The 15,701-nt window shown below is 39.0% G+C and overlaps 1 protein-coding gene across 1 annotated transcript; it reads right to left on the bottom strand.

The window, feature by feature from the left end:
* Positions 1 to 3,529: 3,529 nt before the first annotated feature.
* On the bottom strand, positions 3,530 to 15,033 carry si:dkeyp-61b2.1 (tumor necrosis factor receptor superfamily member 21). Its single transcript, XM_017450689.3, has 9 exons — positions 14,229 to 15,033; positions 12,643 to 12,685; positions 11,018 to 11,128; positions 10,732 to 10,912; positions 8,576 to 8,940; positions 8,289 to 8,429; positions 6,233 to 6,252; positions 5,960 to 6,131; positions 3,530 to 4,068 (listed from the first exon to the last, which is right to left on the bottom strand). Exons 1-9 carry the CDS (start codon positions 14,280 to 14,282, stop codon positions 3,848 to 3,850), a joined length of 1,308 nt encoding a protein of 435 aa, XP_017306178.1. The 5' UTR covers positions 14,283 to 15,033; the 3' UTR covers positions 3,530 to 3,847.
* Positions 15,034 to 15,701: the final 668 nt, after the last annotated feature.

The following is a 15,701-nucleotide window of genomic DNA, read 5'->3' as shown; positions in this document are numbered from 1 at the left end:
AGTTCCCGCCGCAGCACTGATTGTGTTGAGTTTGCATGTTCTCCCTCTGCTGCGAGGGTTTCCTCTGGGTACTCCGGTTTCCTCCCCAAGTCCAAAGACATGCATGTCCAAAGTGACCATAGTGTATGAATGTGTATGTGATTGTGCCCTGCGATGGATTGGCACCCCATGCAGAGTGTACCCCACCTTGTGCCTGATGCTCTCTGGGATAGGTGCCAGGTTCCCCGCGACCCTGTAGGATAAGCGGTATAGAAAATGGATGGATGGATGGAACTGAGAGAGAGAGAAAGAGAGAGAGTAAAGAGAGGCAGGTGAAGGAAGGACTGTTTATAACTGCTGTAGGAACTAACTTGTCCTCACAATATTAAATGCAACTATAAATGGTTAAAAGGTATGTTATTTTATTTTAAAAAATTGCAATCATTGTGGTGGTATAAAACACTTCGGCGTGTGCTGTTATTGGAAAATAATCGTTGTGTTTTATTCCGTTAATAAAATACAGGTTGTCCCAAAAGTCTCCATACAATGTTTGCCAGCACCACGTTTTTTAGGCCTTCATCAGTATGAAATAATATATAAACCAAGTATGAAAAATTTCTGAAGACATTTTACTAAAATGTTAAGTTCTCCTATATATGGAGACTTTTGGGACACCTTGTATTTTACGTAGGTTTAAAAAAAAAAAAAAAAAGATATTACTAAACAGTTTCTAGAAACACTTCTACAGCTTCTACCTGCTTGAAAAATCCCAGGGTTATGAATATGCATTAATATGAAAACTAACCACACCCTTACGTACCTCCTTCTTTCCTTAAATATCTAGTCAAGTTACGTAATTGCTCGTAAGCTAGGTTACATTTGACACATGCAGACATGAGAGGGATTTTTGAAGTCAGAGTTTCGATCGGCACTCTCTTTACTAGAATTTAACACCGGAAACTTCCTTGTAGTGCAAACATAATAATAATAATAATAATAATAATAGTAGTAAGTGTAGTTTACTAAATAATAATAGTAAACGTAGCTTTCTGTCCAATTCACACAGCTTGTGCACTTCATGTGCACCAGCGGTCGATGGCAATTCAGATCGTGTAAATTTGTAGTTACAACAGTTTACTTAAAAATGTAATATGAGATAGTAGTAAACAAGCAATCTATTTACGTTATAACGTTGTATGTTATACATTTAAAATCTTTTACAGAAAGTGAAACAGCGGTCTGTATGGAGTTTACACTTTGGCTTTATTCATTTGCACAAGTGAAAAGAAACACCATGTAAAAAAAAAAAAAACCCAAAAAACCAAAAAACCCAACAACAACAAAAACGCAGCAGGATAGATTTCTCCGCACATTAAAAACAAACCTCACAACGATGATTAAAATGAAGAATGTTCTGTTTTGTGAAACGGGCAACTTTAAAAAAAACCAAAACAAAAACAAACCTTCAGGAACATGTCTGGTGTGAACTGGACTTTATCCTCAAATGTCATTACAATCATCATGAACACTAGCTAACCAGCTAGCTAACTACCCTTCTCACTAGCCAGCTAGGTCACTACTAGTTAACTAGATCGCATTTGTTACAGGTTAAAATTGCATCAATGTATTCTCAGTGGTTTATTTAACAACAGCTAAGCCTATGGAAATCTAACAATAAACATACAAACTTTCATTTGTCATGAACAGTAGCTAAATTAGCTAGTTTAACACAGGTCCTGAAGCAATAAATGTCCGAGTACAGTACGTCATCATCTAATAATCCTGGACATCTTTTTAAAGCAATGTAGCTTTATGTGTGCAAAGTGCTCATGTTTTTGCTCACGTAGTAAAGTGAGCTGATATGTAACGCTCCCCGATATTTACACACAGAGAAGGTGTGTTTCAAATGAACAAATGACTGAACCACCAGCCTCTGTGTGTGTGTGTGTGTGTGTGTGTGTAGACTTGGGGAAATCCTTCACATGGTGAAATTTTGACTAGGTCTGAAAACTACAGACTTTCCAGAACTGAAATACATTTCCCCTTTGCATGAAGATCAACAACAGGCAAAGTCACAGCATTTGTAATGTCTTTACAGTGTAATCGTAAATATGAAGTTTTCTTCCATTTCACGATTATGGAAGGAGTCTCCAGTGTCAGCACTTTGCAACAGTCAGGTAAAGCCGTAACAGGAACGTCCTTGGAACAGAGGAGGTTTTATGCTTTGCGGTTTCTTGTCTGTTGAGGCGACGAGTGTTCTACCACAATAACTGTAACTGAAAACGGATTAAAAAAAAAGTATGAGGTGTGATTCTTTAGTAGATGACAATCATATGGCAAGTTGCTGTGATGGAAGCGGAATAAAAAAACACTTCAGGACGTGCTGTTATAGTCGATTATTTTGCTACAACAGCACGACATTGTGCCATGTATTCCCTTATTAGTAGATAAGAATAAACACGATAAATTGCCTGAGGAAATGTGGAAGACCTGGAAAAGGGTTCCAAGTAAAATCAAAATAACTTCATGTTAACTTCTAAAGAAGTGTTTTAACATCAGTGCTCCTGTGATGGGATGCTGATGCCTGATGACTCAGTGATGAAGTTCCTTTGAATTCCAGTGGGGGAAATAAGTATTGGATGTGTCAAAAATTTTTTCTGTAAATATATTTATATATTATATTTATATATTAATTATATTACATGAGGCTATTCACATGAAATTTTCACCAGACACCAGTATTAACTCAATGGTGCTCTGTATCTGATTCCATCAATATGTTTAGTAACAATAATGTTGCAAAAGTCTTGGGAGACCTCTTGGTTTTTACCCATCGTGAGATGTTTCTTGTGTGACACGAAAAGCCTTTTTATAGACCATCAATGTACTAACCCAGCAGATATTAATTTGCACAGATAGGGGTATAATTACTTACGGATTTCAACTGGTTCCTTGCCTTACTTTGCCTTGGAGAACTGCTTTTTCTTAACGTGTTCAATACTTTTTTCCTGTGTCATTCCACTTTATTACACATAACCTTATTTATGGAGTTTAATGTTGTGAAGTCTTTATATTTCCGGATTTCTTGAGTTAATACCGATATCTGTTGAAAATTTCATGTGACTAGCCTCGTTGGAAATATATTTACTGAATAAAATGCTGACGTGTTCAATACTTATTTCCCTCGACTGTAAGATGCTTTGGATTATAATAAACCCTAGCAAATGAATTGATAGAAATCTGAACAGCTTGAAAAGAAAAATAGACAACTGCACAGTAATACAGAACAGCAGCTCATTGGGTCCTGCCGGGACATGCACAGTAATACGTGACTGAAACATGCAGGTTAAAGTGAATGCCGCTGACATTCAGCAGTCTTTTTATCCCACATTGAGGTATTTTTAGCTCTGCGTGCTTGTGCACCCACACTTCATCAGTAAAACACGGCCTGTTGGCCCACCTGTCTCTGTGTCTGTCTGTCCAACTCACAGGTAAAGCTGTACTCAAACACAAAGGTGTCTAATGACTGTAAAAATAAAATAAAATAGACTGATATTTCTAATTATATTGTTATATCATAATATTCTAATATATTAATATTTACAGTACATCTTATCACTATAGCAACCTGGGAGTTTTTCTTATTCCGTCACTGTCTTCGCACAGCCTCCCACACTGAGAAAGAAAAAACCCTGAAAGTCACAGTGCTATACAAACAAACTCAGCCCTATTCACAGCCTCGCTGCTGAAACAGGGCAAGTTTTCTACACTTCACGGGCCAGCAAAGAGGCTCCGTGACTCGTAAGGCCCCGTCCTGGTTCATATATTCCTTTGCTTGAGCCGACGTCGGTGTTCAGGCCCGGACATTTCATTTGCTCGTGGCCGGAATTGGAATGCTCAGCTCCTTGCCAAACTCTTCCTGTGTAGCCATTCTGACGAAGTCTTCTTCGGAGCTGGATTCCTGCTGAGGCACGCTCATGAGACAGGTGTCTTCGCCGATGTCTTCTGTGCCCGTCTCCGCCTCCTCTTTTTTCTCGTTCGAGTTCGAGCCGAGGATCACCATCCCGGGGGAGTAGATGAAAATAGACCCTACGGCGACAAGAAGCATTGAGTGTGGTTTGCCGCGGAACCTGACAGTCTATGCAGGCAAAAAAAAATCTGGGACACAGAAACCAAACCCTTACTTTTTTACTATTAAAGCCACAATGCAGCATGTAGGGGAGGAGAGAAACGCACAGTGTGGAAAGGAAACACGCAGGAAATAGTAGTGTAATAGTCGAAAGAAACGAAAGAAAACCCAGATGTGAAAAATGAGACTGGATCCCCCAATTTAAATATGATTTGGATTTGGAATGGAGTGAGAGCTGCAGAAACTGTTGTTTCTGTACATTAGTCACTACTGAAATGCTTTTTGGGAAGTATGAATTTTCACTTCTGCAACTTGACTTGTAAACAACTGGACTTTGTAAACCCTGCTCAAATTTTGGCTGGTACAACAGGAAATGTTGTTTCGCCATTGGACAAATGATTTATATATATATATATATATATATATATATATATATATATATATATATATATATATATATATATATATATAAAACAGTGATATGAAAACAAAAGGAAAGTGGGAAATGGGAAGCAGTGGATAAACAGGATATAATAAATGAACGTTCATATGTTTAAGTTTAACTCTTGTTGAAGGTGAAATAATACTCTCCCAAACGTTCACACGCATTGACATAACACAGCTGGGCCTTTAGTTTTGTTAAGGCTCTGTCACATGAACTCTACCTTTTGTGCATAACACAAATAGTTATGCACATGCATATTCACACATACACACGTGTGAAAATGTGTGACAAAGAGACATACACTGAAAAAAGCATGAGAGATCTTAGCATGAGAAAATTTCTTGAATATAGTCAAATATATATTTGTATATCTTAAGATAAACAAAATCTAGGATTATTAAACCTATTTCTAGACATTTCTCACTAATCTGGAATTTAACTATCTTGAAATAGTCTTGTTTTATTAGGAGGGCTGGGCGATATATCGATATAATATCGCGATAAATGATTACGTGATGATTTCTTCTGAGATATCGTTGGTACGGTGATGCGATTTTTAAAAAAAAAAAGTTTTTAATAACAACAAATTAAACGGTACGGAAAGGATGCCGTCGATTTGATGTAATTTTTTTAAAAACGTAATCTTCTTTGTCTTTGTAGGCATTAAAGAAAAGTACCTTCAAACTCAGTTTAACCTTTCGTGTTTATTTTACTGCTGTTTTGCAGGTGGTTTGTTATGTTTTTATATATAACAAAATTATATATCGCGATACTTACATCGTGTATTGTAGAAACCGTGAGATAATCATTTTTGTCATAACGCACAGCCCTGTCTAGCTTGCTTCTTCCCCCCTCCAGGACTGAGCCACTTAAAAAAAATTAATAATACATATTCATTAATATTTAACAGTAATTGTGGAATGGCACAGAACGTAGTGAAGTAAAAGTTCTGTTCTGAGATTAAAAATTAACTCGATTAAGCGTATAAGTACGGCTAGTTAAACCTACTCATGGTTACAGACGGTTCAGAAGGGGAAGAGTGTTTTTTTTTTGTACTGATGACATGGCTTGTTCTTTAAAAAAAAAGCCGATGAGAAAAACAGAACAGACGAGAGACGTATGTGTTTATAACCCCTGCGTCAAATTCACGTCAAATCTGTTCTGTGGCAAAAAGGTCAACATGGAGCGCCACTACAAAAACAAAACCACTACGAACTGTCTCGTTTATAGCCATAAACTAATCGCTCAGATGTTTAAGCATTAAAAGGTAACCTTTTGCGACCATTTATTCATGTTTAAATCACTTATCCGGATTTATTCCACCTCGTAAGCGAGGAATTTTATGTAGCTGGACCTTCACAAATTTTATTTGAATACCCCTGGGCTAACCTATAAGCTCTCCTCACCAACAGTGTTGTTGATGCCATCCGCTTTCCCGACGTGCTCCATGGTGACCTTCTGATTTTTCCCAGGGAATGACCCCTGACCCTGGACTTCTCTAACAGTGTCGGTGACATCGCTCACAGGAACCACAATATCGACGGGCGGGTTGGGGTGGGCTGTGGACAACACGGGCTGCTGCAAAGAGCAAGAAGAAAGCAGAAATGAGCTCGAGATGATTTTGTGTGCATCATCAAAAAGACTTTGTGCAATATTAAGCAAAATAAAAAGTCACTCACGTATCTTTCAAATGCCAGACCTAAAGAGACAATAAGAGAATAAGAATGAAATTCTCTGCAGCATGTCCTATTCTCATAAATGCAAGATGATTGATTTAAAAATTGCATTGTCATAAAGTGAAAGTTCATTACAATCTGCCCGAGTTAAATGTGTTAAATGCACTACTTAAAAGCACTCCCGTGGTTTCTCAGGTTGTCTCAAGCGTTCGCCAGGATGTAATTCTGAAACTCTATCGATGTGCGCTTTAATGGGAAAGAGAGCACGTGAGTTCTGAGGCAATGCGGTTTACAGTAAGAGGCAGACCGAGGGAGATTCCAGTATGAGTGCTGATAATCTCAACTTTGGGTTTATTTTAGGCAAAAAAGGTCATAGAAGTACAAATTATAAACATATTTCAGCGTCGCTTCTTTTCGTGCATGTTCATTCCTTTGCTTTTTGTTCATGAAAAATAGTTTTTGCATGCGAGGAGTATTTTTCGTGCATCATTTGCAGTTCCATAAAAAAAAAAAGAAAGAAGTCAACAGTAATGCGGGCATTTGCAGAAAGTTCCTTTCAAGATGGAGTGGCATGTTTTTTTTGTGCTGCAAACATCCATCCATCCATTTTCGGTGCCGCTTATCCGACGCAGGGTCGTGCGAGAGCCTGGAGTCTATCCCTGGGAACTCAACCCATCGCAGAAAACAATCACACACACATTCACACACTACGGACAATTTAGAGATAATCAGCCTACAACGCATGTCTTTGGAATGGGGAGGGAACCGGAGTACCCAGAGGAAACCCCCGAAGCACAGGGAGAACATGCAAACTCCAAACACGCAGGGCGGAGGCACAACCCGTCCTCGTCTGGGTGATAGATAATGCGGTTCTAAATCGTTATAGTATACAATGTCAAAGAGTAAATACAAACACTATTGAGTGTGTTAAAAGGATGTTCAGTACATCCGCAGTGCACGTCAGATCGTATCTGTCTCCTTTAAAAGATCACGTTCATAACCACAAGTGATCCATATCTGTCGTTAATGAGAACACTTAGGCAATTCGCAGGCAATAGTTTTCCATCAGTACTCAGTTTCAGTAGATTCCTTTTTTCACCTTTACTTGAATTGATTCCTCAAATATCGAGTACACTGTATGATCAAAAGTAGGTGGACACCTGAGTATTGAACATCCCATTCCAAAACCATGTGCATTAATATGGAGATGTTCCACCTTTGCTGCTATAACAGACTCTTCTAAGACTATTTCACTAGATTTTGGAGCGTGGGTATGGAGATGTGTCCATTCACCACCAAGACCACAAGAGTTCAGGAACTGATTTTCGGCAAGAAGGGCTAGCGCAAAGTTGCCATTTCATTTCATCCCAAAGGTGTTCAGTGGGGTTAAGGTCAGGGCTCTGTGCAGGACACTCGAGTTCTTCCACTCCAACCTTAATACACCGTGGAGCTGGCTTTGCACACGGGCATCGTTGTGCTGGAACAGGTTTGGGCATCTTAGTTGCATTGAAGGGAAATTCAAGGGAAGGGAAGGCATGACATTCTATACAATTATGTGCTTCCAACTTTGTGGTAACAGTTTGGGGAAGAAGCACATATGTGTATGATGGTCAGGTGTCCACATACTTTTGGCTATATTGTGTAATTCATTAATTTCCCCATCCTTCCACTAAATATCGTCACTGCTGTTGTTGTCGTCCACCGTTGTTTTGCCACGCTGCAGACACTAGATGAGGATGATGATGATGATGACGGTGATAAAGCCGCATAAATTTCCACATTCATGTCACATGACCTCATCTTGTATATCTATCAAATCTGTATCTAGGACCACATGTGAAAATGGCTCGGGACTAATTTGAAGACTGGTTTTTATGTAACAGATCAAAAAAATCAGATCTGTATCATGATAAGTATCATGACACACCCAAAGTGTGTCAGGATCAGGCACCATACACACACACACAAAATTGTGTTGTTGAAAATATTGTTTTATTTACTTTTAGATCTTGTGGAACTTGTTTGTTATTAGTGTTTGCAATGCATTGTGGGTACACACCTGCCCACTCGAGTTTGTTCTTGATGGCTCCACTTTTGCACTTTAAGGACACGCATGTCACCAGACACAGGGACACAAGCAGCAGAAGCAAAAAGATCCAAGTGGTCTTCAAAAGGGGCTCAGATGGTGGAACAGGGCCCTCTGTTGGAGAAATGAGAAAAACGCTCGTGCAGTTCATGAGACCAGAAAACCCAACTTACACAATAGCTACGAAAACAGAACAAGCAGGGAAGGGTGTGAACAATACTCAGTAAATAATATAAAACATATTACGCTACTCCACGTACTGGTTTCTCGAGTCATTCTGAAGTCGGCACTCACGCCTGAAGGAGCTGTCGTCTCAAAGGATAAAGACCTGTCCAGGTTCTGAGAGACCTGATACACCGTGTGGACTGAATTATAGACTGCTCGGGTGCTGTTGGGCTTGAGGATAGATGATGGGAGTGTCTGAGTCGTGGTGTTCGATGTGTCTGGCGTTGCGCTTGTGGGGTTTAGCTTAGGAAGGACTGTCGAAATTTCAGACACCTGGTTTTGAGAGATGGGCCGATTGACTGCTTGGATGCTGTGGATCTTGTGAGTTGTCGGATGTCCACACACACGGTCCGCAGTTGGCGATCCTTCTTTAATCACCACCTTCCCTAAACTGGCACAGCTGACAGAGACATAAACACCAGGCATGTGAAATGCAAGCAAAATCATTTTCATTCATGGTAGGTGTTTGGGGTTTTCACAGGGCCTACCTACAAAAGCCATACATTCGGCTGAACCCACGTCTGCTACAGAATCAACATGCTAATACCGATGTTATAGACACCCGTATTTAATAATGACTCTGTCAGTACAGACGGTTAAACAGATCTTGTGTCCTAAATGCTATTATGTATGTTAAATTCATACACCCTCAATGAACACAACATTGTTACTGTTGAAAAAAAAGTGCAGACTAGGAGAAGAACTGCATATCCTTGGCATGCCACGAGAATCCATAAGCCTGATTTCCTTCTCATGATCATGTAGAATAATGGCTATAAACCCTACCGACCTCAGTGAGATATTTTCACTGGTATCTATGCTATGAATTACTGGCTGAACTGAACTTAATGGGAAACCCTTTATAACAGAGAACATTTCTGGCATAAAAAAACAAAACAAAAAACAAAAGGTGGAGCAAGAGTGCAACATTTGTCGGAAATATCATGACGATTATTCCAAGTGTTTAAAGTTATAAAAGGTATAAGGTATAACGAATCTTCATACAACGGTTTGGTTGCCGTGAAGTGTGTCTCCACCATAGCTGAACTGAAACCTAAGTTATTAGTGATGCGTCATCAGCAAATGAGTCGACTCAACGTGTTGGATCGTTTATGTGAATGCTCAAGAGCCAACTCCCATGTGAGCCTTTTTTCTGTATGTAATTCTGCTAACCTCAGTTAAAAGGATAAATGAAAATGAATTTTGGTAAGTTTGTTTTATTTATAGTGCATTGTTATTTATTTATCATGTCATTATTTGTTAATTAAAGGTAGAATAAGCGCTCACTAGAAGAACAATCGTTGTTATAAAAAATAAATAAATACCAAAACTATTTAAACAAGATTTTTTTTTTTTTTTAAAGCAATGAGTCAGGTTCACTCTAATTGGTGAGTCAAATGATCTGACTCACTGAAAAATTCCAAAATTCCAATCACACTACATGCAGGAATATTGTATCTAGGAATGTTTTCTTTCCCTCACCTACTCTGTAAAGAAATGGGATATTTATTAGACATCAGATTTATTAGATTATATATCTTTGATATAAACATAAATTTATGCTCCCCTGTTAATGAACATGGCTGTTCTTCGTGGACAGCAGTTCCTGCGTTTTCATCGATTCATCGACTCGTCGTTCCTGACTCAGCTCAACAGCATTTTATGAAATGTTAAATTAGTTCTGGCGGTGTTCAAACGTCTCGAATCAGCACGAAAGATTTTTTTCAGTCTTTTCACACGTCTGGAAAGTAAAAGCCGCACACCCTCGCTCTCAGCACTGAAACCGAATCTTGCGTCCAGAAGAGAGAGCGAGAGAGAGAGCGAGAGAAGCACTAAAATCCACCTGATGCAGATGTTTCTGTTCATATTTCACATGTACACAGCACAAGGTTAAGAGCGCAGAGCTAGTGCTGGGTGTGACGGGTTATGTACTGAGCATTCCTGTAATGAGCAGCACATGAGTGGTGAAAAAAACTCCCATACTCAGGGAATTTCAGAAATTATGGTGGTGGGCAGTGCTTGTTATGAACCATGCCTAATGATAGCAAAACCTATCCAAGCTGACAAATGCAAAGATAAAGCATTTACATCTATAACAGTAATAAAATGTTATCCTGATTCGCTCCTGCACGATATCTTAGTGATGTTATCAGATAGAAATGATTATGTCAAAACAGAACATGGTGCTTACTCAGTGAACTGCTGACAGGATGTCTGTAGATTAGATGTGCTGGTGAAGCCATTGGTGCACGGCTCACAGTCCCTTCTGCAGGTCAAGTTCACTGGACTTGGGCAGTAGTAGCCGGGTTTGCACTGGCACCTACGGTCAGTTGTCTGATTGCAGGGGTGTACTTGGATCAGGTTTTTCTTAGCTGCACACACACACACACACACATACACATAGCGAGAATTGAGCGAATCTCAATTATTTATTAAAAAATATATATATACACACTTTGCATTTTTCCCGATCTTACCAGTACAAGATGTTGTACACTTATAACAATTGCCCTGTCCATTCCTCAGAGACCAGAAATACTCAGCTGTGCATGGCTTGCACTTGCAGCTTCCAGAGACCCTGCCATAGCCTGAGAGGAAGAAGAACACAGTACAGCCTTTATAATGTACACTATATATATTTACACGTCAGTGCTGTTGAATTCTGGATTTCTGATGAGGGGGTGTTAAAATAAATGAGTTTTTCTACCTAACTACAGTTCTGACAGTAGTGCATCTGCAACGAGAACGTGCGTAACGGTCGATAGGGGCAAATTTTCTCTAAGGAGACGTTTGTTTAACATTCATGGAAGGAGTCTTCAGTGTCAGCGCTTTGTAACACTCGGAGGTAAAGCTTTAACTTTTCTGACAGCTTCAGGACAGAGGAGTTCGTGCTTTTCGCGGTTTCTCCTTAACTTGACGAGCGAGAGAAGAAAAGTCATGCTTTTAACTGAACGCCTGTATGCAGCTGCTATAACGTAAACGACAACAAGCACGAACTTGTTTCCCGGATGTTCAGCGATATCAAGTGTGACAATTTAATACATGAAACAACTGCTGTGAGGAATAAAACACGACAGCTGACGCCGTAATTAGAAAATATATCAATGTCAGTATCCACATGCACCTTCATGTTTTATTCCTTACTAACGTTAACTGAGTTGTCATAACACAACTAGCCACGAGGCTGTCACCTGCACCACACAATGACTGTACGCTTTGTCTGGAAATGACTCGCCAAGCTTTTCTTTTGCAAGAAATGCAAAGAGCCAGCTCAGAAAACCAACGCTCACAGTAAAATCAAGCATCTTCTGTGACATGGAAGTCCGCTGGTAAACAAGTTGAGTATTAACAGATTTACAGATTAGCACAGAACAACATCTCCTGACTCAGAACGTGTATATATATATATACATATACACGATTTAACTCTTGGTCAGTCAAAAGGAAAGTCGTAGCCCACGTATATATTCTGAACTACTGAACTGAAGGGTGGGTCAGTGAAATTAAAATGAGTAATTGTATACACATCCTGTTCCCCTTCACATGTCCTTTTCTCGTTAAAAGGCTTACTCTGATGGTGTTAGATAAGCGTTGGGTGTAAACCAGGCATGTATCCATAGCTACATTACAGATGTATTGCGTAAGTGAAGTTTGCATTACGTGTATGAAAAGAGAAGCCTATGATATTTCAAAGTGTCTCCTCTTTATTGAAGGTCAGGGTCTAAAAGCATGTGTGTACATGCTTGGTGATATTTCCTTTTACTTACTCAATAACTAAGGAAGGGCGGGGGGGGGGGGGGGGGTGGGGGTGGATCTGCAGACAAGAATATTCCATTCATGAACACATGCACGGTAATAGGAAAAGGACAACAAATACACAAGCTGATTTTAGAGCATGAGCTCATCTGTATGATGCTTCTGTGGAAGTCTACCAAACGCCAATTCCTTTATTTATTATTATGATGTCACCGGTGTGACCTTTCATAGGCATTTTGTCCTTCTTAAAATATGTTTTTTTGGCCACAGGATAGGTTTGCTTTTTTGCTCATGAAAACACCTCAGAATAAATAATCCTCCCACTGATTTCTCTGGAAAAGCCTACCAGATTCACATGTTGGACAGGGGCCTGGTTTTGCTGGAGGTATCTGGAAGAAGAAGAAAAAGAAGAGCAAGAGAGTTAGACATCAAGTCAGTTGGTTTATTTGTTTATCTGCTTTGAGTCAGAATTGACTCAGTGAGGATTCACAAAAGTACTAAAACATCAACCATGAGTTTAGTCATTTCTGGGAATTGGCACAAAGACAAAGCTTCAGGTCATGTTGGCAATTACAACAAGCAGTCACAAACCATAGTTGTAAACTTATTGGAGTTCTTCCTGGCAAGACTCCAAACAAATGCACCACCAAACCGCATTCATTTATGAATTAAAAGGCGTAGGGGAAAACAAAAATAAAGCATTTCTCCCACACACAGCTTCTATATTCTACAGCTTTTTGTTAACGCTCATCTCTTCCAGTAAACTATACATGCGGACGAGTTTCCACAAGGCATATCAGAGTCTAATATTAAAGTGTGTTTAAAATGAACAGTTTAAGGTACTCCACAGAACGATTGACACGACATGAGAACAAAGGGAACTTTGTGGGATGTACAAGCCTGTGAAAATATTATAAAGCCTTATCAGATCAGAGCAAAAACCACACAACTAAAAATATCCAAAATACAACGCTCTGACCTACGGCACAATCTTGAAAGGTACAGTAGTGAAGTGTCTGTGCTGTTATTTGAAAAGAAAAGAAAAGTAAAAACCCAACCACACCAAAAACAAAAAACCCAACACATCCACATCAGTATCAGTGATGCTGAGCTGATCTGTTTTAGAATATCTTCTGGCTGATCACGCAGGCAGGCGATGTGGTCAGATCAAGGGGCTGAAGGCTAGAAATGAGTGTCAATCCTACCAGTAAGTCTGTACTGCACCATCATGTAGAATCATCTCTGAAATGCCTGGAAATTCTTTGATGCTTTAGGGTAACCTACATACTGTTTCAAATGGCTCAGCATTTATATAGATATGATGATGTGGCCTGAAAATGACCTGCTGCTATCAAGCAAGAGTGCAACTTAAGTAATAATTTCATTAGAATCAGAAAAACGATGCTCCATATCATCCTTCCTTCGATCATAATAACATGCATATATATGCTAATTCAATTAGAATAAATTAGAATAATAGCAGATCTAGACAATCAACTGGTGATGACTGGACTCATGCTCTCATTTTGCATATAATACACACACACACACACACACACATATATATATACATATATATATATATATATATATATATGTGTGTGTGTGTGTGTGTGTGTGTGTGTGTGTATATATATATATATATATATATATATATATATATATATATATGTGTGTGTGTGTGTGTGTATATATATATATATATATATATATATATATATATATATATATATATATATATATATATATATATACATATACACACACACACACACACATACACACACACATTATATATGAATGTATATGCTAAGTAATTAGAAGTCTATACATTCAACTCAGCGAGCTGGTCTTAAAGTCTCAAGTCATTCAACAGATTCCCAGATGTTAGAGCATCACTCAACCCTTTATGAGCAAGAATTCAGATCTCACCGCAGCGAAGAGTACAGAAAGCACCAGCCATGGTAAAGACGACCGGTTCTTCATGATCAGCAAGGATTTGTAGATCTCCAGTGATTCCGACGCTTCATATAAAGAGAAAATCCGCTCGACTCGACCGCATCTGTTCGAAGATGCCGCCCTTTATTTAAATACTCCTGTGGTCACGTGGTGCACACGAAGATCACCCAAAAAACTAACGTGTACCATACACACACACAGATAGAGAGAGAGACACTCGTCTTGTCTCGTCACAGAAGTAAAATGAAGAGCTAAATGTTTCACCACGTAATGCTAAATAAAAGGGCACGTTTCACACACACACAAAACAAAGGATATGCTTAATTTCAAGAGTTAACACCTCAACCTTTTATGGTTAGTCATTAAAAAAAAACCCCAAACAACAGAAACCATCACAATTCTAATGCCTTCCATTATAAACACCATTACAAACCATCAGCTAACCAGTAAAACCATTACCATGACTGGTCCTTAATGGTATCCACTACACATAACACGTCACCAATAGAAGGCAACAAATTACTAACAAAGACCCAATGGGGACCATTACAGTTTCCATTAAAACCATTACAACTCCTATGACGGTTTCTATTCTTTGTTTTTGTTTGTCCGCCCCAAGCCCCCCGGCAAGGCTCAAGCGACGCTTTTACCCTCAGCAATGAGGTAAAAGTATATTTCGCATAAATACACGCTCGACAGTCATTGCACATTAATCACATTTCGCTCGTTCTCATACACACTCATACGAGCTCATGCACTCTCATTTCGAGATGTATTACCTCACCGTTCTAGCTAAGCACTGAGGTAAAACTACATCATGCAGCTTAATTGTACGTTAAAGCTTATTCCATTTAAGCTGTCACTACCCATATTCACACACACACACACACACACACACACACACACACACACACAGAAAACAAGGGATATGCTTAATTTCAAGAGTTAACACCTCAACCTGTTATGGTTAGTTACATCACTCATCACTTTTACCCTAAGCACTGAGTTAAAAAGTACATTTCATATAAATCCACAGCAATCAACAAGTCAGGGTAATCTATCCCATTTGACTCACAGGAAATATCTTGACCTTTCTTTGTCACTGCTGTGGTACCCTCTAGCGAACACCTTTTGCACCTTCAATGCGTTTTACCTTTTACCTGGAAATAATATGCATCTAGTGTACCTTCTCTCGGAGTATCAGTCTAGAAGCTCATTCAAATGCACAAGAGTGGTCCTTACGGTCCAGTTATGCACCTTTAATCAGATACGGGGTTGTCAGACTTTTTACATACCAGATCTCATTATTCCAGTGTGTGTAGTAAAATTCTGAATATTTATTTAATATTCCTTTACATTCCTGAATATTTCACTGACAAAATAAATGAGGTACATGCTAACATTATTTACAGCTCAAATTGTTGGTCAGTTTTAAGGTTTAAACCC

The sequence above is a fragment of the Ictalurus punctatus genome, chromosome 21 (assembly GCF_001660625.3).
Source record: "Ictalurus punctatus breed USDA103 chromosome 21, Coco_2.0, whole genome shotgun sequence".
In the NCBI taxonomy this organism is placed as follows: Eukaryota; Metazoa; Chordata; class Actinopteri; order Siluriformes; family Ictaluridae; genus Ictalurus; species Ictalurus punctatus.
This window is presented reverse-complemented; position numbering and strand designations above follow the sequence as displayed.